The 25,746-nt window shown below is 36.8% G+C and overlaps 1 protein-coding gene across 2 annotated transcripts in view; it reads left to right on the top strand.

The window, feature by feature from the left end:
* Positions 1–25,265, top strand: part of SLC9A9 (solute carrier family 9 member A9) — a 169,168-nt gene extending 143,903 nt beyond the window's left edge. For both annotated transcript variants that reach the window (XM_008491051.2, XM_030456173.1), the window contains 2 exons: positions 24,428–24,533; positions 25,032–25,265. In XM_008491051.2, coding sequence (XP_008489273.1) covers positions 24,428–24,533; positions 25,032–25,244 — 319 coding nt within the window. In that variant the 3' untranslated portion in view covers positions 25,245–25,265. The remainder of the gene's footprint in view (positions 1–24,427; positions 24,534–25,031) is intronic.
* The last annotated feature ends 481 nt before the right edge of the window (positions 25,266–25,746 follow it).

The following is a 25,746-nucleotide window of genomic DNA, read 5'->3' as shown; positions in this document are numbered from 1 at the left end:
AAAAACATTTCCTTTCTGTCACCCTATAAAGTGATAATTAACATGGCATTTTCAACAGGCTTTAAAGTTACTTTATCACCAGTTTTAAGTTAGACATTTTATCATAAGTACAAACGTATCACAATCTGTACTTTTTATCTTCTTTATATGACAGTTTGCTAATCAACATGGACTACATGTATGTAAAGCCAAAGCACAAAAGCACAACCCTTTTTATAAAAAAAATCAGTTAAGCCATATACAAAACTTCTCTAAACTGAACCATTTAGAACCTCTCCGTTTACTGTGGTAAGGCAATATCTATAGTTATACACAGTCTACCAGCACTGAAATTATCCCTGTTCTTCCCCACACGGACAAACTGCTGTGTTCTGAACTGATCTATAAGGAGAGAAAAACAGGATCACATATTTCTATGTAGCTCTCCACCTTGAGCCTAAAAATTACAAGCCAGCAGCTTGTGATTCAGAAAAGCCTGCTGTGGTATTTTCTTCTTTACCTGGGGAAATCTCCATAGCAAAGAATATAATGCCTTACTCTGCAATGGTTGTTTCAATACAGCAAGAAAAGAAGTGCTGCCCACTGCTCCATTAGCAAAATTGCCTTGTGGTAATCTGTGAAACTCCTAAGTAGCTGAACTCCTTGACTTTTATTTTTCTGACAAAAGCACAGAGCTGTCCTCCCATTTGCAAATCAGCAACATGTTTTACAGCTTATATTTTGTTTAAAGACTTTCAAAGCCTGTTCTTCACAATTCAAGTGCAAGTCTCTTGAGATTCTCATTCTTTGCTTAGATACACAGCACAGCTACTGCTTAGGAAGTTATAAGCCAGAACACCAAGAGGCTGTGACTAACAGTCACTGGAGAAGGCAAATTGGTAGCCTTGTGCAAATGGAACCCAATTTTCTGATTGTCATAATCATTTGATAATGTCTTATATATGAGACTTGTTTTTTTGTTCCTGACAGTTGAGACCATGTTCTGTATCTTACTAAATCTGACAAGTGACTATGACAACACTTTTCTGTTTGCCTCTAGCAGTGCAACACCTGTCCTGAAAACCAACTAAATTCCCCAATCATTGGCCATTGTTAAGCCATGCTGCTCGTGCTGCTGCACTGCTAACAGTGAGCAGGGAAAGCCCACAGAAGTGCTAAGTATATCAAAAGGATAAGTGACAAATTAGAAGAATGAAACTGGGCATTCCTAGAACAAAATGTCCTGTTTCAAAAAGCTTAGAGGTAAGATATGCCTTCAGTCTTGGCAGGAAAGACTGAGCAAAACAGTACATGATTTTAATAAGATGCATAGTAAGACTTTTTGTGTTGAGGCACAGAATGACATCTGGCAAGGTATCTAGGAAGAAAGGGGCAGAAGAGAAGTATGGCTCAACCCCTCCCTTTTCCACTCTCTCTCAGCACAGCACATGGAGGTAATGAAATCCTGGCTGTGTCCTCAGAGGCAGCACCACCCCATTCCACAGTGCAGAACTTCAGTAAGACCTACCTTAGCTGTCAAGAAATAACTGGGCACTTACAGTGCTCAGACCAGATCACTCCCATGGTCACTGTCACTGCACATTCTCCAGCACTGCTATGTGATCATGGAGAGAGCAAGAGGCACTCTTGTTCTTTTACCAAAATTAAAAATCTGGATAACTATTTTCATTTTTTCCTTCAGCAATTTCTTATTTTTAAAGCAACTCTTTTCTATGCTTTCAGCAAGGCAAAATTCCAATTCTTTCTGTGGAATATCTATTTTGAAGATTAGGACCTAGCAAACACTTCAAATATTGGTCATGACTGGTTCCTGGTTCCCAACACCACTGATTCTATGCCACATGGCATCAGTAGATACCCATTCCTGAGCATGAATCACTGTATATGATGACTGGCATTTTCACCAATTGCAACCCTTCCATGAGATGCACATGTCAGAACAGCATGCCAGTTCCTTTTCATGCTGCTGCTACATGTTCTGATTTTGTTAATACTGCTTGGACATAAAACCAAGACATTGCATAACTTTTATTATTACTACTTTTTCCTGTAAAATTGCTGTATTTTCAGGAAGTTTCACAAAATATGCAATATTCAAGAACTGCTGAATTAGAAATCCTCTGAAGTTTTAAAAAGAATCTTAAGGAAGCCGCTACTTTACCACTTCTTTAAGAATATGACAGAATAACACAAGTCAAAGCATCTTAGGTTTCCATTCCCAGGTTGACAACAATTTCACAGAGGCTGCGTGGGCCTTGATCAGCACCACTGAAGTCAAAGGGGTGTTTTTCCAACCGTTTTAATACATGCAGATTTCATCATTTGGGGGGCACCGTTTTCAAACCAAAGGTCTCTAATATCATGGTTAATCAGGTTTGTCAACACAGGTCTCAAAATCATTATTATTTCAATCACCAACAATATGAACATTACTGTTCGCTTTTTGCAGCTGAATAAACCATGATACACAGTAGCTGTGATACCAGCTGTTGACCCAGGTATCCATTTCGACAGAAGCAGTAACAATAAATTATACCTTTAACTTTGCATTCGAAGATTCACATTTTTTATGAAGAATTTTTTTCTTCTCACAAGTTGTGGATGTAACAGTACCTGCTAAGATATAGGGAAAATGCATATATTATGGTAGACAGTCTGGAAAAAAATACTGGAATACTAAAAAACAGGGGAAATTAAGAAAACAGTAACTTGATATATAACCTATTTTGTATTGTTCCAACTCCTATCAAAACTTTAAACAGATTTGATGTCATGAGAAATGCAAGCCATTAAACTGGATAGTGAGCATTTCGTACTCTAATGATGTGCTGTATGCAGGCAGGGTCGCCGTTCTTGCTACAAAGAAATAAAGTGATATTTAGAAGTAGTAACAAGAAGCATGTTAGATAATTCTGCTTTTGTGCAGATGTAATACAATTGCAGAGAAGCAAAAAAAAAAAAAAAATCCTTTCCTAAAGATGACAGTGATGAAAACATGAAAATGCCAGCTACACAAATGTTACTGTCATTGCATAAAAGCAGAATTGAATGCTTCTATATATGCAAACACATATGCTGCTCTGTCAGAAGAATGTTTTTGCAGTCAAGAAGAAAGAAAAATAATTAAAACAATCTATAGAGTGAAGTAGGTAGAAGAAAAACTTTGTGCCATCAGAATAGGTGGCAACGTTACCATTTACGTCGGTGAAGATTCCACTGTACCTCTAGAATGCACTGAAAGGTCTTTGAATACTGACAAATTTTGACAGTGAAATATATTTTAAGTGACAGCAAAAGGGAATTTTCTAGCAGAAGGTATTCTAAATAAAGGCCAGCCAAAACTGTACATAAGCTCAAGGTCAGGTTTAATACAGCCTCATGGACATAAAAATAAGGAATACTTTCCTATTTGCAGGTAAAGAGTTAAAATTTTGGAAGAAGTCTTCCTTGACCTACTTATGTGTGGAAGCCTGATTGTTTTAGAGGTTTTCCTACTGGGAAGATACCTAATAGCATCTGTCCTTTCCAAAATGCACACACTTGCCAACATTAAATGATTTTTCTTATTTTTCTATCCCCACAAATAGAAAATTCATTTTAAGGTGTTCCTTTGCATTATATTACAGTAAATAAAAAGATATAGATTCCCAAAAAATTGACAGAACCATTTGATTTAGTGTTTGAAAACTCACGGTTGACTTTTTCCTCTCATTTTTCTTATCACCCTTCCTTGCTTGTTAGGGAGACAAGGTGATGTATACATTTTCTGAGGGGAAGGATTCACCAGTTTCTGCAGCTGGAGTGCCAGCTGTGGCTAATCTTGGATGACCCAGACGGGCACATATGGTTACTTTAGAGGTGCCCTGCATTTCTTTCACTTGAGCTCTTTTCACATGATACTATTTACCTTTGCTGTAATTTAATGTGGGGAAAAACATTTTAAAATTTCACAATAAAAATGGGACTGAAATGCACCATCTTGCATGGTGTGGATGACTAAAAATAGTTAATATTTTTTGCCTTAATTAGCTAATAGCTTTAAAAAAAATTGAAGCTTTATGCAGAATTCTGATCCTTGATAATTATATATCAAGTTGCCACAGAGAGGCTTCACAGATTCACTGAACAGGTCCAAGCCCTGGTTCTTAACTTCCCTAGACTTAGAAGAAATGCCAAGGAGTGGCTTTGAAGGTAGTCTTCAAAAAAATTTGTTTACCACTAGGGCAAGATACCTATAACATAAAACTTTCAGGCACCTTTATCAAAAGCTAGATTCAGTTCTCTTATCTTGAAGTTTCTGGTGTGGCTCTGAATTTCAAAGATCATTACAAGTATCTCAGAATGAATTATATCTTCCTCATCAATAAAATTTGTCACATTTCCATGAAGCAGGTAATACTGTCTGCCAAACTAAACCAAACTGCCATCAGCAGTATTAACAGTATTAACACTTACTAGTGTTAATCTAATAAGATTTACCAACCAGATTTAGACTACTTTCTTGAAGACAAGCTTTTTGTCTGTCACATCGAAGTTGTCCTTACACTGTATCATGATCTTGTACCATGGCACATCTGTAGCTGCAGTAATATCTGCCATTTAAAGAGGGCTGAGCTTCTGTTACTTTGATAAGTGGGAAAGACACATCTCATGAACTTCAAAACAGAGGAAGGATAAGTAGAGTCATTCCACACAAAGTATCAAGCATCTAGTTTCCATTTTAAAAATTCTACTTTTTAAATGAAGATGTAGATAAACTAATGTACTAGTTAAACCTCTCTAGGTTAGCAAAAATATTTGTTTCTTATAGGAAAGCCAGAATGCACCACAAATACCATTGCATTACATGAATGCATACTTGTAGGGAAAATATAAACTAGCTAATAATTTATACCAGCTAATGCAGAAACTATTCAGTCCCTAATATTAAATCTAGTGCCTGATAATAAATCCAAGTGAAACAGATCTTCATGCTTTGCTCATATTGTAGTAACTGTCAAAACACTTCAGAATTTTTTCTCAATGGAGTGCTTTCAGAGAAGTAGATAAGCAAATATGTTTTAGTTGACACCTAAAGGGCATGTTTGGATTCAAGAGGAGAAACGTGGATGTTTCCTGCTGTTCCTTATACAGATATGAAGCAGTGCCAGCAGTTTGTTTTTCTAAAAGCTATAGTAAATTATAACTGATGACAAAAACAACTTGTATCAGTACAAGAATTTTGCAGTGTAATCCACACACCCAATTCAATCATAATTCTTAGTTAACATACAAAAGCATAAATCAAAAAAGAATCAAATTTCTGGCTAGTAGTGACAGAGGTCAAACATTAGTTATTTTTCAACTAGTTATAGGTCAGATAAAAGAAAAAAGCACAGGAAGACAGCTGTTAATGATGCTGATTTACAAGGCATTTATTAAATGTAGAAATTCTCAATGTAATTCTGAATGTGAAAAAAAGATGAACCATTACCTGCATATTGGAAAGTGAGTAATTGAGCAAGAGAATAATACCAGGAACAGCAGCTATAAAAAGGCAAGATTACTGAGGTGGAGGTTCACTTGAGCTTACAGGATGTTTGTTCTGATTTTGACCTGACAATACAGATAAATTGCCTTATCTCAGCTCAGCAGTAAAAATGAGGCATATTAGATTAATCTAACAGAGAGACCAAGGAAGGAAATTAGGCTGTATAGGCCTCTCCCCCCTCTTTTCTACATATTCCCACTGACAGTCTCCCATACTACCAGCCACTTGCTTTCTCCCAGTGGTTTGACCCACTTAAAATGTTCATCTTTCCATAGCCCTGGCTACTGGTGAGCAGGGTTCCTGAGCAGAGGCAGCAGATGACATTGAGCTGGTGAAGGAATGATCCATGAACACTTAAAAGAATGAACATTTTGGCAGGACACGTACATCTGATATTTTTTTCATTAATTGGCAGAGCACTTCCACTTCTTTAATGAGTTACTAGTTAAGGCATGATTATTTTGTGTAATGTTCTCAAGTGACATTAAGACTACATGAAGATAGCCCTGCTTAATGTGGGCAAAACCCAGGTGTTAACTAAATGACTAACTGGAAAAAATAGCTTGTTTCTTTTCTGACTGTTTATTATGAACACTTTTCTTACTGAATCCAAAAACTTCTTTTTGTAGCGTCCAGCTGAAAACACAGAAAATGTGTCCATCTGGATACTAAAATAAGAGCAGTTATAACCTTGGAAAAGGGCCCACTTAATTAGCAAATACTATGGCCACACACTTGGCTTTTGCAGTACAGGAAATCCTCAGCATGAGTAGACAATCTTCTGGATAATCAACACCTGCAGCCTGCAGCACATCTCAGTGCTGGGCTATGCTGTATTTGGGACCAAGCACACAGAACCAATCCCAAGTTAAAGAATAGTTGTCATTTTTCATAGTAAATAGTCATCATGGCAAAAAAGGTAAATCAAATGCCCTAAGTTGTTATTCTACTTTGAACAGACTTCCTAATACTAACAATGATTTTTAGATTTATTACTATTTCTCACTTTTCTATTTCCTCTTCAGGCTGTCACCCAAGAATATCAATTACTTGCTTTTTAGTATATGCTGACTTTATTTGCATAGATGCCTCACATGAGTTACTTTTTCTATTATTGTGTTTCTCTGTGTAAATAATTCTCATAGTTGTAGTGCTGAGCTAGAATAAAATCTATATCTTGCTCCGTATATATTTAGGGCTTTAATTTTGTTTCATGTAGCTATAGCATAATTTATAGAAAAAACCCAAAGGAGCAAAACCACTGACTCCAAGGACATAGTTTCAGCATACTCAAAGTTACAAGGACCTGAGAAGCACCATACCAGAGTCCTATAATACCCAAGAAAACATCCAAAACAAGCTAGAAGCTTCCAAGCTTTTACATACAAGCTTACATGCTTATTAACCTAAATGGCAGACATGAGACACTTCATGTATCATACCCACAGAAGAACCAACTATAAGCGCATCTTTTATGACATTATTTTTAACATTAACATTTAATTATTACACAACTACCACCACACTTGGTTAAAAGAGATGATTTTAAAAATTAATTATTTCCTTTTCTGATCTTGCCAGCCCAGGTGGCAGCACAGGGTACTTTTTCAGAACAGAAAGTGTTGCCCAATCACACTTACTAAACAGGATGGGAGAAAATGGAAGCTATCCACCTTTGGAGGACATAAGCTTCCTAACTATGTTCAGCTAGCAGGGGGCTTATTTGTGACTGCTGGTCTGATATTGTTACTTAGGGGAAAAAAAAAAAAACAACTCCTACAATTCTCAGCATTACTCAGTTAAACTGGTTGGATAACTGACACCCAATCTTTATTCAATGTCATGCTGGCCAAGTGGAGATATTTTAAAACTGAATTTTTTAAAGCAGTGCAAAATCTTAAGCAAACACCTTTACTGCACTAGACACTCAACATACTTAATTTATGATTGAATTACCTGATTTAAGTTTCAGTGGTACAGCTCTGAATACCAATGTGCCCTAAGCTAACAAATTGACTAGCAAAATGCAGCAAAAATCCTGAAGTCTAGTAGTTCTTTGGAGAGATGCCAAAAGATAGTAACATGAACAGAATAAACTGTACAAACAAATCAATTTTTCAAAGGTAACATCTGTTTTGCACTGGCACCTGGTGTGAATGGATTATCTGTGTGCACATACAAATAGGTTAATGGAGACTGCATATTCAATACCCACCAGCATCCCATGACTTCAAAAACTCCAATGTTGGCAGGACTCAGTTTTTCTGAAAGAAACTGGACAACTTCTTATGCCAGTTTTGCACAGTTTCATAGGAATAGTTATATTAAGTCCTCAGCATCAAAGCTTGAAAATATTTGTGTTTCCAGTAATATTTTTTAAAGGCTTTGAGACTAGGTTACATTTAGTCATATTGGTTGCAAATAAGGAGAGATTTTATTCAATTTCTCAGAAGTTACTGGGGGGGAAAAAAAAAAAAAAAAAATCGGTGCTCCAAAGGATGGAACATAGTGGGCTCTACTCATTCCTCAATAACCATCTTCTGTCTTTTGACCATGTCAAACTGTTGCCAAGACCTTTTATTTGCTGTGTGCCTTAGGAGCAACCAGCACCAGCGCAGAGTCTCATGAGAAAGCACTGCACTCAGCTGTGCTAGTGTCTTCTCACAGGTTCATTAACACATCTTTACTTATTTTTCCAAGATGTTTCATTTACTCAGAACTGCAGAGAAAGTCTGAAAAATCTTTGAGCCTGACTATTTCCCCCTGGTTACAATGTTTTGGGTTGTACCTTTTTGCTCACTCCCTAGGACTCCCTAAATACCAAGACTGTGCTGTGTTAGAAACTGCAACTGCTTTGCCTCACACTCTGTTTCATTAATTTAAACCATGTTTCCATAAAGCATGACACAACTTATATCAATTACACAATTACTACTTATATCAATTACACAACTGAGGTTGCATGAAACACCTTGCAAAAAAAAAAAACAAACAAACAAAAACCAAACAAAAAAAAGCACTTTGAGTTCTCTGAAGAGCACAGACCAGTATTTTAGTTGGATGGAAATTAGGACTTAGTATTATGCTATGCACAAATACAGAATAAAAAATTAATACTGCCCTTACTTCACTCTGTCATATAGATTGTAAGAAAAATGGTGGTTTTAGGGTGTTGTGTTTTCCATAGTTTGCAACTGCATTTTGGTTTAGTTTGTTTTCTAAAAATTAATTTCCTATTGCACTTTATAAAACGTTTATGGTTTCTTTTGTTCTTTCCCAGTACAGTTTTCATTAAATTTTATTAAATTTTGCATACAATTTAAAGTCATAGTGCTCTTGTAATGGAACCCCTGGTAACAAAATCATGAATTTTTAATCACAGTTGTTAGTCTGGGGAGAGATATCTGAACGTGATGTTATTCTAGCATTTCCTAGGAGTTGGGCAGGTAGAGGGGAAGCGAGCAGTATCCTGCAAAACCTAGGGAAAAGAGGCTGTGTGAACTGGGTTAGGATCTTTATGAATTATAAGGCAGCAATAGCTTCACCTTTCTGCAACTCCTGCTTCAACAGTGTTTCTGCAGTGCTTAAGAATGAGTGATGAACTCAGCTAATTCCCCACTCTCAACTAATGCCTTCTTCCTACCATTGTGTTCCTCACATTCCACAAGGTGAGGTGCACAGAGATTGACCCCAACACTTTTAATGAGATATAACCAGCTGGTCACAGATGCAGTGCATGCAACGGGGCAAGGGGAAAGGGAACACCATTTGGCCCTCGTAAGAAAATACTTAAGCTCCAACATCAGACTATTAAGGTATTTTCTATTTCAACCCAAATAAAACTGTGATTGACAGGAACATTGCATAATTCATTGTAGCCAGTTTCAGAATCAGATAGTATTAAGTAATAGAAAGAAAAATCAGTGCCTTAATACCAAAACCCAAAAGGAAACTCATTTTCAAGAGATCAGTCCTATATAGTGTAAAAACATCATTTTCTGTTTACTGTTGATTCTGGAAACAGGACTTAAGTTGGTGTAACCCAGCAGGGTATGGCTAAAGACAGTTGTCTCAGTTTCCTCAGTGATGGAACAGAGATGCAGGAAACTGAAGTTACCTGACACTCAGCATCTCAAAACAATACCAGCTCTGTTGCAAGTTCTGTCTCATGCTTAAACAAACACAGGAGCTGATTCACCTGTTCTGACAATGTTGCTGCACTTACAAAAGATAACCTGCTGCCATTTATTCTTTCAAGAAAAAAGCCTTCTGCTTGCCTCTCAAAAGATAATATTGTCGTAGTTTTTGTCAAACCTTTGACATCAAGAGTGCTCTGCTATTAAACCTGTCTTAAGTTCCTTCTACTCCACATGTCAAAGGCTCCTTTCAAGTTTGCCCACCTGACAATGTTCGCAGGAGAAAACCTCAGCGTCCCAGAGTGACAAGAGCGCAAATGTGCACTTCTCAGGAACCTCTCACACTGTCAGTGTTTTACTCTAAGTGATAATCACCCTGATACTATAAGGAAAATAACTAGGAAAAAACCAAGGATGGAATTATACAGAATTACACAGAGACTTTTTTAAAGTACCTGATCTTCGCTAACAAGGAAGGAGAGCTCTATGTTGTTACATTTCACCATCCTTCCTATACTCAGCTGACTTGTAACAAGTGTTTGGCAGCAAGTGACCCAGTTCCCACTCCCTGTTCCCAGCTCAGCCCTCAAACTCCTCCACAAATATGTGTTGAAGTTAGCTTGGGATCATGAGACAAACATTTTACCTATAGATTTCCGAGTGCTTGATGACTGCCTTTACCAATAAAATCAGAGATAAAAAAGGAGATAATAGGCAAACTGAGGTGGCATGTCAACATTAAAAAACAGTCAGTAGAAGACTAGGAAGGATGTAGCCTTTTTCGTTTCATGTGTCATACATTTTCCAATGCACTTCACTCCCATGTGAAGCATATAAAAGACTGAGTTTTGGTTTTAATGTGGCAGACTTGTCATGTCATGCAAGTTCAGACTAGCACAGGACAACAAAATACCATGATGTATCCTAGAATCAGTACAGGGTCATATTAGTGCAGTAAGAACCTTCAACAATTTGACTCAACTGTTTACTTCCATAATTTGTAGTATCATTCCAGTATTTGTTTCATTATCTTATTAGTAAAAGCGGTGAAAAATCACCAAATTATCATTATTAAGCATACTCTGCAGATTTTTAGAAAATCAATATACTGTCCAGCTAGACAGCATCAGTGAACAGTAACTTGCCTGAAGAATGTTTGAGTTTTAAGGGTCAACCCTTTCATTTAAGATCTTTTTAAACACATTTTTCTAGAATTTGCCGTTTACAACTGCTGAACAATTAACTTTGTCAATCCTATTATAGGATACTTTAACAAAAGGTTCATCTGTTCTGCTTTTTTTTATACATTGCAAGTGATTTCTCATTTCTTACCAGGACAACTATGAAAAAGGCAAAGTAGATGAGGGTAAAATAAGGCAGGCAAACAAGTTTCTTGTACACAGCCCTACAAAGAACATAGATTGGGAAAGTACAAATATTTGGAAGAAAACGGCTGCAGAAAACCTAGGTGATAGGTACATAAACCCACACTGAGATTAATCTTTGCCGTGATCCATAAAAAAACAGAAGCATAGAAACTCCACATACTGCAGATCCATTCTTGTAGAAAAGAGTTAAAAAATAATTAAAAAGAAAATAAACATCAAGCAAAATAATTCAGAAGGATAACATGCTAGACATCTGCCTAGTTGGTCTTATTTTTATTGCTGCAATATGAATGAAAGATTCTGCTTCTTGTCCTCTGCAGAGGCAAATGAACCCAAACAAGTAAAAAACAGACATTTGCAAACAAAGATATTCAAAGCTGAAAATGTCTAGCTTTTGCTGACAGCTCAGATTGTTTCCTATTTCCAAGACAGATTATTTATCAAATACCATTCCTTGGTGTATATATAAACTGCGGCCAACACTGGATGAAACATTAAAATAATAATGTATGTATCCAAGTATCATTTATATCACTTAGGAACAAGCAGGCTCAATGGCCATGATGGATGAACTCTTAAAATAAGTTAATAATTATGACAAATAGGGGTTGAAATTGCAGTATGATTTTTTCCTTATCCTTCTCCATTTGGAAACATATCCACTACTGCTGATGTCAAATTTCTGGTTTTATTTCTTATCTTTATACCATCACAGAAATACACAAAAGCAGAGGAGATTTTTTTAAATTACAAAACCTTGTGTCATGCAGCTTAATTTGCTATCAGAGTTGACTCCATGAGAAGTATCTAATCGGATAATGCTTATGCCAATAATGTTTTTAGTGGTTTTAATACAAAGTGCCTCTTAATATCTTCTCAGTAGATTGCTCTAGGATTAAGCTTTTGAGACATGATTGCAAAAGTCAAATGAGTAAAGTGAATTTAAAAAGCCAGATGAGAAAATTTCAAGTTTATTTAGGTTGATGGCATTACTGTACATAAAGACACCATTATAATCTGTGTATGAACCTTATCTAAACACATTTTCATTTCAAATGTTGTCTCTGATTAAGACCGCCAGAATGTTATGCTCCTGCCTTATTTTACCTCTGTCTACTTTGTAAATCAGCAAAATGGCTGATGATACTAAACTTGGTATTCATACTGGCACTAAGTCACTCCAATGAGAGAGTACTTTCTTTTTACAAAAAGTCACCCTGGTTTTAATACCTTTTCAACTTCATTTCTTTCACTTTCAAGTCTCTTTCAGTCTCAAAAATAACACCAAAAATTTTATTAGAAAATAGTTCCTTAAAAAAAAAAATTTGTTTGACAATCAGCTTGAACTAAAAATAGTTAACACTACAGGTCGAAATACTTAAGAATTATTGTGCTCATTTAAAAAAAATCTACCTTTCTAGAGTTTGAACTATCGATACAATAGGCACTGCTTTTCAAATGGTAACTTTGAGGATACTTTAAAGATACTTTAAATCAGAACCCAAAAGTATTGCATTACTAAATTCTCAAAACAAGAGCAGATCACAACATACCTGCCAAGTAGGTCTAATGTCACATTAATAATCCTGTTTTGCAGACTGATAAACTGAAAAAATGCATTTACTTGGCACATTATTGACTGAGCTAGGATTCTCATGTCCTGAACTCAGAAAATGGTATCTTTACGTCAAGTTTAAGTAATATTTGTGAAGCACTCAAATACAGTGCCTGACAGAAGTGTAAAGTATGATTATAGCTTATGAGTATAGTTTCTAATAAGAAGTATGCAAAGAGCAGCAAGTAGTTAAACACTTGGCAAATGTGTCAAAATAAATAAGATTAAAGCCAAATGTTCAAGCAAGAATCAAACTAGAAACAGGAAAACATTGTGATCAAATATTTAACAAACTCACACATTTTTTTTACATGCTTACACTTCAAAAAATGTGTCACAAGCCTAGGGTATCAAATTCTGTTTCTCCACTTTAGTGCGAGCTGGTCCTCACTGAAAAAAGAGAACTTAAGAATATATTTGCACACACATCCACAGGGTTGCAAACAAACATAAGCCCATGTTGTTCAAGTGGCATACTTACATAACCAAATATATAAATTACAAGAAGCATCCTGAAAAGCTATTCTTGAGGTATGACAAATCTCCTTGTGCCTAAGTAATTTATTTAAGTAATTCTTGTGCAAATTATATGTTTACTGACAGAGTCATACTGCTTTTTCACTGCAACTATTAAGAAGCTCTCCTTGCCTTATGAAGTGATGTTATTGGTTACATTAAAATAAGGACTTGTCAGCTGAGAAGGACGTATTAAATAAGGATATTTTGCAGTCTTCTCATTTCATTTGTCAATAGGTGCTTAACTGTATTTCATACTAGTAAATTCCTTCCTTTTCTATTACTGCTGCCCCAAGATTCCCTCTGCTCAAGTAATCCAAGCCTTCTCAGTACTGGTGACACCATCCTGGTTTTGTTTTCCACCTCTTTAGGAACTCTGCTTCATGCATCAACCTCACTTATGTGTAAGAGGACTGGTCCTAAGATCAGAACCTGAGGCATACCCCATACAGCCTGGCTCCATTCTTTAGAGCCCATTTTAAGATGACTCAAGCTGGCTAAATGGGAAATGAATTTCTTATCTACCCTCAAATGCATACTGCTCTCTTTTGTCTCTCTCTCAAAAAATATTTTCCTATGAAGCAATGAACCTCATATGCTTTACTTAAACCTACATATTTGATCTGTTATTTCAACCTTGTCTAGCAATCAGTCATCTTATCAATTTAGATACTGTTCTAGTCTGACACAATTGGCTTTTGTTAAAAACACACTGCATTTTATCCAATTTTCCATGTAACCTCATGTCCTTCGAGTGTCCTTTCCCCTCAGAAGGTGTTAAGAGTTCACTTAGTACTGAGGTCAGACTTGCATAGCCATCCTCAGCCAAAAATATTAATAATGGTCTGCCCTTGTCTACTATACTAGGTCAGACAAAACTATATTTGTATATACAGTTGAGCCTTAAATGTGCTAGTCAAATATTCTCTCTCAAAACTGTAACAAAAAAGCTTTCAACTGAATGAAAATTCCCTTGGAAAAAATCTGCACGTAAACACAAACTTTTCCAGATGAGAAATCAGAAGATATTTCTATTATAAAGTGCTAATTTAGAGTCCCACAGAAATCATAATTTGAGTCCCTCACTGTGATCAAATAGAGCTTTCCTGGGTGTGCAATTGTCAAGAATTACTGTGGCAGAATCCAGACCAGCCACCACCACACACCACAGATATGGAAAAACAAAATTTAGAAAAGGGCAGACAGAGCACTCTTGTTTAGTGGTGTTCTCTGCACAGAACAGTCTAGAAGGGCGCATGCCAAAAATAGCAGAGCGAGCTGCTCTGGAAAAAAAGTTGTTATCTATAGAGGAAAAAACATAATTAATAAAGGTGTCATGATCAGTCACCTGGATGATAGCAATGGCAAAGATCCAGATAGATGAAGGGAGATTGTCCCCTCTCAGAGGGACCCTTTGGGCAGCTGAAATAAAACTAGGGAGAGGCAATATGGACTAAGTCTTTCATGCTACAGACACCCACAAAGCATCACACATTATGTACCAGCTACTGCCATGCTAGTAAGCCTTCTGAATGAGGAATTGAGCAGGTTTCTGGAGACCTAGATACTACCTAATATCTCTTTGTTCCATCTCACTAATTCCCCAGAAGGTGAACATGTGTCCCCGGGGGAGAAATTGTCACAGGCACAGTGAAGACCCAACCCCAACACAGTTCCCTTTGTTCTTTTCCTAGGTCCAGACAGGTCCAGTTGATCACATGAGTTTGCTCTGGCTCTTTAGGGAGCAAAGGAAGTAGCACCACTGGCTGGGCAAAAAGGAGGGAAAAGCAGCCCTTCTCCAGGAGAAATGTAAAACATTAAGGTGGGAACTGGATAGCACAGGAGCAAAGAAAAACAATAGAGACAGAGCATGGTCACAGCTATCCAGGATGATAGAGAGCCACACACACAAAACTGGTGTTGTAGATACTGCCACAAGCTGCTAATTATACTACTTTTCACCACTGAGATACTAACGACCTCTGTGAAGACCAAGTCTAGTTAACATAGCTTCAATGCAGCTTCTGTGGTAGTAATGAATGTCTTTATTGTCTGGGACAACTGTGGTGTGTGATACCTGTAACAAAATATACATTTGTCCCTCTGAATGAGACCAGCTTAGAGGGCAAAAATCTACATGCCTGTTCTCTCCCTGTGTATTAGTCTGCATGATCCCACAAGCTTTATCATCAGGGACTTCATCACGGTGAAATCATTGGATATTGGATTTTCTACTGGCACCTCTAAAACCTGCATCAAAACAGCAATTCATGACAGTTCTTCACTGGTTACTGCTATCTCAGGTCTATCAACCAGTCAATTCTTTATCAATAAAACATGTGTTATATAGATTATCTAGACAGTTAATTTTTTATCACAAAGCCATTCCAAATGCTTTAGCAAATCTTATTAAATGCAGGTCATATTATTAAACTTGTAATTTCATTCAAGGATAAAATTAGATTTGCCTGGTAAGATCTATTTTCTATAAAAAAGATTCTTAACAGCCTCATACACAGCTTAAATAGATGTTACTGGCCCTGCTGCCTTACTGTTCTCTTATTCCTTGAAAGCCACGGAAAAGTTCTAAACACAGCCAAAATAGTCTCCAAGGTCTGTATTACAGAGGTTAGAGCAGATTTCCAGTACAAAACACCAGAAAATTTGTTTATATTTTAAATTTGCATTATATGATTTAAAACTCATTATGGTTCACTAATGCTGGGCTTGTCTTTTTCATTTTTTGAGAACTGGCAATATTAAGCCTGTTTGATACTTAGTTTCCAGATTCCACAGTTACATGTGAAGATAAATGTAGTCTAGTTTAAAATAATTTATTTAAAATGTAAATAAAGTCTAGGGAAAGGTAGTAATAATTCTGGGGAAGAAATAGCTGTGAAAAAAAAAAATGGGCATAACTTCACACTGAATTCGACTTTTGAATACAAATCTAAATCAATTAAAATGTGGCAGTATCTAAAAACGAGTCATTACAGTGAAATTTGAGTGGCAAACAATTTTGAAATCAGATGTGAATTAGGAGGTGAGTGCAGGAGTTGTCAGAGATAGGAAAAGTAGTGATTTCAATGTGTTTCTTAATCAAACCACCTTCCCAGAAGAGCCACCAGTGCTCCTGCACAGCATAGTTGGCTTTCGTATTAACGAGTAACTCCTGACAGATGTCCCAAGAGCTGACCTCTCCTACCAAGGAAACACAGTGAGAAAACCTCATCCTCATTAATGGTGCACTGTACTTTTACCCATCTTTATTACTGCCTTTACTGGAGTCAGTACCAGCACTGGTATGTGTACACAGTATAATGTGCCAATAAATAGAAGGAAATTATGCTAAATTAAAAGAAAATTCTTTCATAATCTGTTTCCAGAGTATTTCAGTGGAGATATAATGAACTGTCAGATGAGGTAGGCAAGCTTTAAGAGACTGGCTTAACCTCTCTGAAACTGATGCCTGACTAATACCAGCAACACCTCTAATAACACGTCAAAATAATCCATTGAAAAGAATTACCAAAGAATTTTATACTTTAGACAAACACAGAAATGACAATATTACAAGGGCATGGATTTTTCTCATACTGTGGCAGATCTATTATATGCCAACACATTGATGTTCCAGAAGCAGATGGAAGAAATTAAACCTTCTCAGTACATCTTGCGGCACGTACGAAAATAAGAGGGAGGATTCCCTCACCACTCCTCCCAGAGGTCTGCGACCCAGCACCCCCTGTTGCTATGGCCAGCCCAGTGTCATTTTGTTACAGGGTCAGATTGTACTTAACACAGACTCCATAATTTTTTCAGGCAAGGATTGCCACTCCTTTAATACTTGCTGTAAAACCATACATCTTTGTTTGCCTGTAAGAGAACGCCTTTTATTTTCATTAGGTTTTCACATCACTAAAAATGTATTAAAGTAGAAGAAAGGCTTAGAAATTTGCACTGCAGATCTCCATCTGGAATACTATAGCCTGACAAAACTGTATCCTGTGTCTTCACTATAGCAAAATTATTTTTCCACCTTCTTCCACATTTGCCCAACTCTATGTCTAACCAAAAAATGAAAGCCACTTGTCACACTCACAACAAGCTATATTGTTCTCACTGCACCCACTGCCCCATGTGTCTCAAACTTGCTCCATCACAGCAGTTACTCACTCAACATACATTTCTCAGCTATTCACAGGCTCACAGAAAACCTTTCATACAACAACATCTATCAAGAGTTTGGTTATCCCATTCCAGACAAATATGGTGCTCTATCTTGTTGCTGCCAGCTTTTTCATGGGCTTGACGGAGCCCAGATCATCTTGATGTCCTGCTTTCATGTTCCATAGGGATACACACATCCCTGCTCACATTTCACTTTATATTCTGGGCCAAGAGTATAGCTCTCTGGTGTGTTTCACTACCATACAAACCGGTCTTCAAAAACTGTTTCTAGATTTTTCATTTTCTTTGAAGTTAATGTTCTCTTCTCTTATGGAATGACAACCATCTCCTTATTTACTCTTCATTCCATAGTTTTTGATAGAGGAGGAGTTATTTTTATAGAGATCATTTTTCCTCCCCTAAATGATACAGTGAATCATCACTTTTGTTAGTATCTTTGCGAACATCAGTAAACACAAGAATGCAAGACATGTTTTGAGAAACTTTCTTCCATGTTCTTCTCAACTTCCTACAAAATTGTGCAAGAAAAGTTCTTGATTGGATTTTTTTATTTCCTTTTCAAGTCGGGACCTTTGTTACTGTGAGAGGATCCTCTGAATCTTGGCAATGCAGGAACTGGAGCTTTGTCAAAAAAAAGTCTCCACAGATCAGTGAACTATTTTAACTGCTGTTGTGCAGCTATGGCTGTGCAATGATGAAATTTCTATTTAACTTGCTGCAAAAATACTCCTGCTAGAACATAATTTTGATGCACTGGCTTTAGATCTCAAGCTATTTCATCAGAGGACCATAGAAAGAATATTTTTTGAAGTCACATGCATGTTTGATGTCACTAATGCAACACAGCCATCTCTTTCTTCACTGTGCATGTAGCTACTCCTGTCTTTCTTTTTTTTCCTCCTTCCATTTGATTACATTTTGGTTGGGTTTGGGCTTCTTTATTAGATGAAGGATCATGTCTAGTCATTATAAAACTGTCAAGGAGGCTTTTTTCTCTTCAGCTGCCTCACCCACTCTGCATCTTCCAAAGCTCTGATATTACAGTTTGGCACTGCTGCCCACCCATCTATTTCTTTTGAATCCTATGGGTATTATTCTATCCTTTTCCATGACCTATCCTTCTACTTTCAAGAATAGCTGCATTACTGGCTCAATTATATTAGCAAGACTCCATTTATGTCCCACATTTTTCCTTTGTTTGGGGGTGTTCTTTTTGGGATATAATATGGCTTCAAAGAACTCAAGAGTTCTGAGTTTACCTCTCTGCTTCAGTGATTTCACAACTAGAAGCCTTTGGTCTGCAAATACAGCAGACATTTTATTCCATGCATATTAGAGTAGTCTAGTAAAGCATTCTGCAGCTACTTATGACCAAGATTTAAGAAAGGTAATAGAATTCTTTTCTCACATTTCTGCAATGCTCCCAGTTTCAAAGCTGAAATCAGCAAAATTTTAGCCATATGCTGAATAAAAGGCAGAGTTAATTCCCTGGGTCTGACACTACATGTGGCTCTAGAATTTGACAGTCACATTTCCCTCAAAGGATGCACTACTCCAGTTTTTATTACTACTGATTTTCATCCATCCTCCTTGATCTCAGACATTATGAAAACAAACAGAATTTTAAGTAAAAAAAGAGACCTCAAGCTTTGAGTTTGCAGGACTACACTATGGTTCCATTTATCCTCAGCTGTTATTTTTATTTACACCAGTAGTAACAAGGTTTTTAAACCACCTCATCAGAAGAGAAGAGGCACAAAGAAATAAAGCAGAAGTCCCTAGTAACAACTACAAATTAAAATATTATTTAAACCAGATTTAGTTCCTCCTTCTTAGGTTTCTCCACAGCATAGATTAGGATATCTTTAACTGTTAAATCACTGTAGCTCCCAGTTCTTTGCAAAGCATACCTGTTACTTTCAATATTTAAATCTAATAGCCATGGCCTGTAGTTGTCAGCTAATCTACACCGTTAAGTCCTCACCCTCAGAAGAAAATTGTGGCACATGATAAAACACACTTTTTTGCAAGAGTCAGGAAAAGATACCCCTCTAAAAAAAAAAAAACCTTCTGGTACTTTGGGTGATTTTAATCTGTGCGGCATGCACATAAAATCTGGAGACATCTCTGTGCCTCACCAGCTCAGTCATGCACACAAACTGTTACACAGTAATCAAATAATCTCAGTCAGCTGTTTGCAGGAGTCAGCCACGTGCAGAATTTAGCCAGATAATCAGAGTTTCATGGTTTTCCTGCTCCCACTCAAACAGTACCCAAATGGAAATGTTTGCTCTCCAGGTTATCACACAGCTAATATGAAATTAATTTTCTGTTTTTAAAAACAACCAAAAAAATTATTTGTCCTTGCTACAGAAAACAGATTAAACTGAAGGCACACCTTTTAATTCCTCTCATGTGTGTTTCTGCATAAATACAAAGTAAACTCATGACACAAGTAACTTATAAATGGAGACTTAAAAATGTTCACAAAAGAGGCATTTAAATGAAACACTGCAAACTTCAAGAAATCTTAAGAACATTGCATGAAGAATTGGTTCTGGGACTAGTGACATTTACCTCTAAGGCTTGTGCCTACAGCACAAATATAGCAGCTAGCAACAGTATATTAAATAACATACTTTTAACCAATTAATATTTCTGGTATAGTTTGATATAAGAAAGTAGTCTCCAGAAAAATAGTTGTATGTAATTTTGACTGCTATCACAAGAACTCCTGGACTTAGAGGCTTCTTAGTGGTAAATAATATAGTGTGAGTATATTTGCCTTTGGGAAGGATGGGATTATCTTCAGATACAGAGCCCCCACTGTGTAACCAAGGAAAAAGCAAAGCATTTCCTGGGCCAAACACAGGGCTTTAGAGCTAAAGCAGAGTAGCAGTATTTTTACCTGTGGCCACATCATCTGCTTTGTTGGTTGGGGTGTGGGGGGTGTGTGTTTGGTTGTGTTGGTGGTTGGTTTGCAGTTACTTTTTGATCCCTCCTCCCCAAACTACAGGTTCTCTCACTATTATGCTTTTCAGAAGAACTGGGACTCCCTTGCTCTGACAGAATAAAAGCAAAGCTCCTTTGAGCCTGAATCAAAAGAACCACAACATTTCTGCCAGAATATATTTCCCTATTTGAACATACAATTTATATGAACATAGCCTAAATAAATACATATTTACTTGAACATACCTGTTATATAAATCAACATTCCCAAAATCTGGTCAGAAAGAGTCAGTTTGCCAAAGTGTGAGCATTTCATGCTTATTGGCTGAAAGAACAGAAATTTTGAGATTCTGAATTTTTTATCTAAAAGCTATTTTGTAACCTCATAATTTTCTGCCTGACTGAAATCCTTGATGTTCTACACCATGACCAGTGGCAGCAGTGTTTCTCATCAAGACTACCCAAGATTTGTTGCTTGAACAGTCTGGTCCAAGTTACCTGCATTTTTATGAAGCAGTGCCTACACATGAGCAAAGTTTCCATAATGGCTGGTTGTTTCAGAAATGTTTTGGGAAATATATAGAAGTCAGAAAATTCCATGATTTTGTTCCAAATAAATTCTGAGATTTTGTTTTATGCACTATACTTAGAGCAAAGACATCATACTCTACTCTGGAGATGCCTTTTGCCATTTCTTTGAAAGTCCAGCCTAAACCAGACCACATTATGAAACATGCAAAAACTTGGCTATTCATACACCTTAAAAAGAAAAACCAGCACCACAAGCAACTCTTCAATTTTAAGAGCTAAATTCTGAAGGTTCTGTTGCTATTGAGCACACTGTACTCTCTGATAGCTCCTATTTGAATTGCTCAGCCTCATCAGCCCCAGCAAACAACCTACCTGTGGCTCAACTTTTGGCTACATTGTTCAAATACTTGCTGACTGTTTTGTGTCCAATAGCATTACCTTCCTTACTTATTCCTGGGCAGTACAGAGTTGGATGTTATAGGAGTCCAACCCAGAAGAACTAAAATGATATACATCTTAGGGGTGGTGTCAGTGAGACAGGAAGGGAGGAGAATTATGCTGTGCTAGTTGTAAGGAAAGACTGGAGCTGTCTAGGAAATTACATGTTCAAATAGCAAGGAAAGTCCACAGGGTAAACATTGCTGGGCATCTGAACTGAGAACAGAAGCCTGGAGATATGCAGAATCAATTGAAAAATTGGTATTTGATTATCAAAGCAAGGCAGCACTGTGTACAGATTAACACCCTGTGTGTGCATATGCAGGCGTCCTGAATTCCATTTCTTAAGTTAGAAGTTACTACCTTTATAATACTAATAATATTCTTTAACACAGTATATTGTATGGTGTATTGAAACATGCAAGTGAGCTGATTCACCTGTGGAGGACTGAAGCACAAATCTACAAGTCAGTTGATTGATCCAATGTTTTCCTCCTGTCCTTTCCCTATGCTGAATTAGGCAGACATCAGTTCAGTTCAGCAGTCATCTGACTTATGCCAAGAGGTTTACACTTAGTATCTTCAAATTTTTGAAGTGACATAAGTACAAAGTCTAGCTTTTTCTATTAGATAGAAGTATTTCTTTCTGGAGATGCAACTAGAGTAACTGGAGTGTGATAAGGCTTCTTGCCAGCCTTAAAATGCTATAAACCCATGTCTGATATACTTCTGAAATGCCAACACTGCATGCAGATTAAAATTTCTCTTTCATGCTGCACTGAACTGTGTGATTATGTCTGTCATAACATAAGGCAACTGTGTCAACAATAAAGAGGACACATTTACAGCATAAGTTATTAAAACAATGAAAAACAGGCCAGTGCAATTTAAGTTGAATTTAGTGGGCTGAATAACTATTTAAAGAGGAACAAAACAATAAATTACTGCAGAATCAGAAGCATCACAACAAGCTCAAGAAAATTGTCTTCACTTTAAACTGCATCTCACGAGACTTCAAACTAGAAGTGTGACAATGCACAATAGGAGTGCAAAAGCAAATGCAAAAGGAAAGGGACAGAGGACCTATTGCAGCTCAAAATGAAGCTATTGTGCAGCTTAAACATCAGCGTACACACATCACAAGCAGTTAAACACACCAGAAAAAAGTTTTATCATAAAGTGGTGGTGATACAGAAGACTACCATGGTGGCCATGTAGATTGCCCATTTCAGCATGGACTCTATTCCAGTGTGATGTGATGCTGGACATCATGCAAGCATGGGAGGCAAACAGGAATCCTTTTTACTGGGAAGCATAGAAGCTCATTATAAATTTAAAAGCCTCCTTACAAGTAAGGCCTAGCTCTGAGATAATCAGATTAAGGAGTGAATACAGGAGCAACATTTATCTTCCATAACTTATTCTGGAAGAGAATGAAAGAACAGAGAAGACAAAATTCAGTATAAACAAATGCAACTTCCATTACAAGCCTACATTTTTTATGCTAGGTCTCACAATTCAAGTTGTTTGTACTAACAAAGACAATATTTCCAAATATTAAAAATCTAAAAATTGTCTCCTATTTCAATTTTTAGCCCTCTATTGAGGTTTTTCTGAAGTGCTGAAAACAAAATAACTCTGATTTATGTGTTTCATACATTGCTTTTTAGTATTTCTCAACTGCTTGGCATTTTAGAGGTTTCCTATAATATCGTGAGTAGATTAGAAAAGGATTTTTTGGTTTGATTTTACTCTTTCAGAAGCAAGAGGATCTCAACTTTCCTTCCACAATGTGATCTCGTGATCTCCAATACAACATTGGATTAGAGAATGACAATATTTCAACAGATGCAATTTCAATTTAAAAAACCAGCCACACAAACACACACACAAACTCAGGAACTATATAAAAACTTCCATGGTGAGCAGAACAAATTACTTAACTTACCAAACTAACTGAGATCATGAGCATTACATGCTATTCAGAATACAGAATTTGTACTTTGCCTGTAAAATAGTCATACCATAATCCACCAATAATGAATGAAAAGGAACGGTTAGGTTTAAAATCTACTGTTATCCAATAGTTCTGCTTCTGAGCCCAAATCACTACTCAAATCTACAGTCATTCCTTTGATGGGGCAGAGGGATTGAGAGAGAAAGCACAAGCAAGGAAACAAGGGAAAGGAGCACAGGAGAGAAATTGGGATGACAATCCATAAAGCAAATTTTCCTTAGCAACAACAGCAGACCTGCTTACCAAAGAAAACTGAAAATTACTTTGTGAGTAGAAGTTGCTGAGGCAATAACTCAATTTAAAGGACTCATGGGAAAGCTGTAATTGACAGATACAAGGTTCATATAATTACTCAAGATGAGCAGGTTTTTCTTTTATCTCAATAAATAACTTCTATATTAAAAGATTTGAAAGACAGGTGCGAGACAATAGCATAGAGCCTGTTTGTAACTTATTTACATAGTTTTACATAAAGAAGCATCGATTTATGAAGTGTAAACCAAATGTGTTGATTGCTGAAAATAAAGTATTACAAAGAACTTACGTACACTCCCAGGAATGAAGAAACTTCAATATTTGATGAAATGCTGTGCCTACTGAAGAAACTCCTCCTTTTTACAAAAGACCCAAGTATGTGTTTAGAAAGTATTCACCACTGTTCTTAGAGTAACCAACACAGTTACAGCTTATGTTGTTTCCTGTTAAAGTTGCCTAAGAGGTCACACTTAGGGCAGACTATAGATGGGAAGAGTGATCAAGATAAGCAAGTATGTGTTTCTCTTCCAGCTGCTACTGAATTTATGTACCCCATGACACATCCTCTTAAGCCATTCTGCTACCCTTCAGGACAGAATTTGAACACTGAGTGATCTGGGCGTTGATTTTTAGGTTTGTGGGGTCAGGGTGGTTCAGGTTTTGGCTGTTGTTCTTACTGAAAAGCATTAGACAAGACTGATAACAGGTGAACGTATGCAGGAACGGTTGGGTTAAAAGATGCTATTCTCTGTTTCCATATAGATAACTGGAGTTTTAAAAAGGAAATTTCTTTGTGTAACAAAGAGCTATGTTAATATCAATATCTGCATGGGAAACATTCTTTAACAAACGTCACAGATACCTAAAACCTATCTTAACCCACACTGGTCCACCTCTCACAACAACATTACCCGAATGGTGTAATCCTGTTGCAAGGCTTCTGACCAGCCCCAGTGCATATGGGGTAAGTACCCAACTTGGTTAATTGTATTTGAGGTGTAATCCACAGCCTTCTGTGCTCAATGAGACACTTCAACAAAGCCCATTTTCAACATCTTATTACTTCCGAGGCCAGGAATTATACAATTTCTTCAGTGTTGTGGAAAAGATGTCTCAGAAGGTGCAACTCTGTTTTCAAGAATGGTCACTAATACTACAAGCTTCAAATGAGTGACATATTCTAAATAATAATTCAGCCAGATGCTGAAAGTATATGCTACTCAGTGATGTTTCATCACTGAAACATACGAAGCGTACATTATATTTTCCAGCACTGCTCAAGAGCAGAACATGTTAAGCAACTATTTGCTTTCATCAACACGATAAATTATAATCTTGCTTTCATTTAATCCCTTTTCCTATTTTTTTTCCAGATTGTAACAGACTTGTTCTTCATTTAAGCTTTAACAAAAATCCTCCCCAAGTGTCTCACTTCCACTGATCTTTTTTTGTTTTAACACAGGATCGACTGAAGGATGACACAGATTGCATCATATATAATGATGAACTGACTGAAAACTGTCAATCACCTGTTCACATCCCAGTGCAGAACATAACAAGCTCTATGCAAGCTACAGGCAAAGAAGATATTCATGAAGGAGACCTTGGACTAGGACAGTACCAGCTCCAGCTTAAACATACTGCAGGTCAACACCAGATTAATTCATTAGCTTGAAAAATCGTGTTAATCACAAGTCAGACCAAAATAAATAAAAAAAACTATGTGAACAAAAGGCCAGGAAAATGTGCAAAGCACAAAAACCTAAGAAAACTTAGATTTTACCAATTAAATGCCTGCTGCTCCTAGGAAAGAATTTACAGTCATCCATATAACTAGAACAATATTCAGGGTTTCTGACTGCAGCAGTTTTTTAATAAAAAGATGTATTTACCCATTATAAGACTATTACAGTCATGCCTTGTCTCAGACAGAGCTTGACCGTACCATGCCCCTCAAATGTACATAGGCCTCTGAATGTTGCTGTTGTCTTTAGTCTGCTGGAATAGAAAGAGACTCCTAACATATATTGGCCCACATGATGACAGCACCTCTTATATAGCTGGTTCTGAAGAGATCCACAAATAGCTGCTCTTCCAGTAGCAATTACATTTATAAGGAAGAAGCAGAAGATGCTTTGCCCAATAAGTATCTGATATAAAGACTTAAAACATACATT

The sequence above is a fragment of the Calypte anna genome, chromosome 9 (genome assembly GCF_003957555.1).
Source record: "Calypte anna isolate BGI_N300 chromosome 9, bCalAnn1_v1.p, whole genome shotgun sequence".
Taxonomy (NCBI): Eukaryota; Metazoa; Chordata; class Aves; order Apodiformes; family Trochilidae; genus Calypte; species Calypte anna.
The sequence above is the reverse complement of the archived record's forward strand: the minus strand, read 5'-3'. Positions and strand labels throughout refer to the sequence as shown.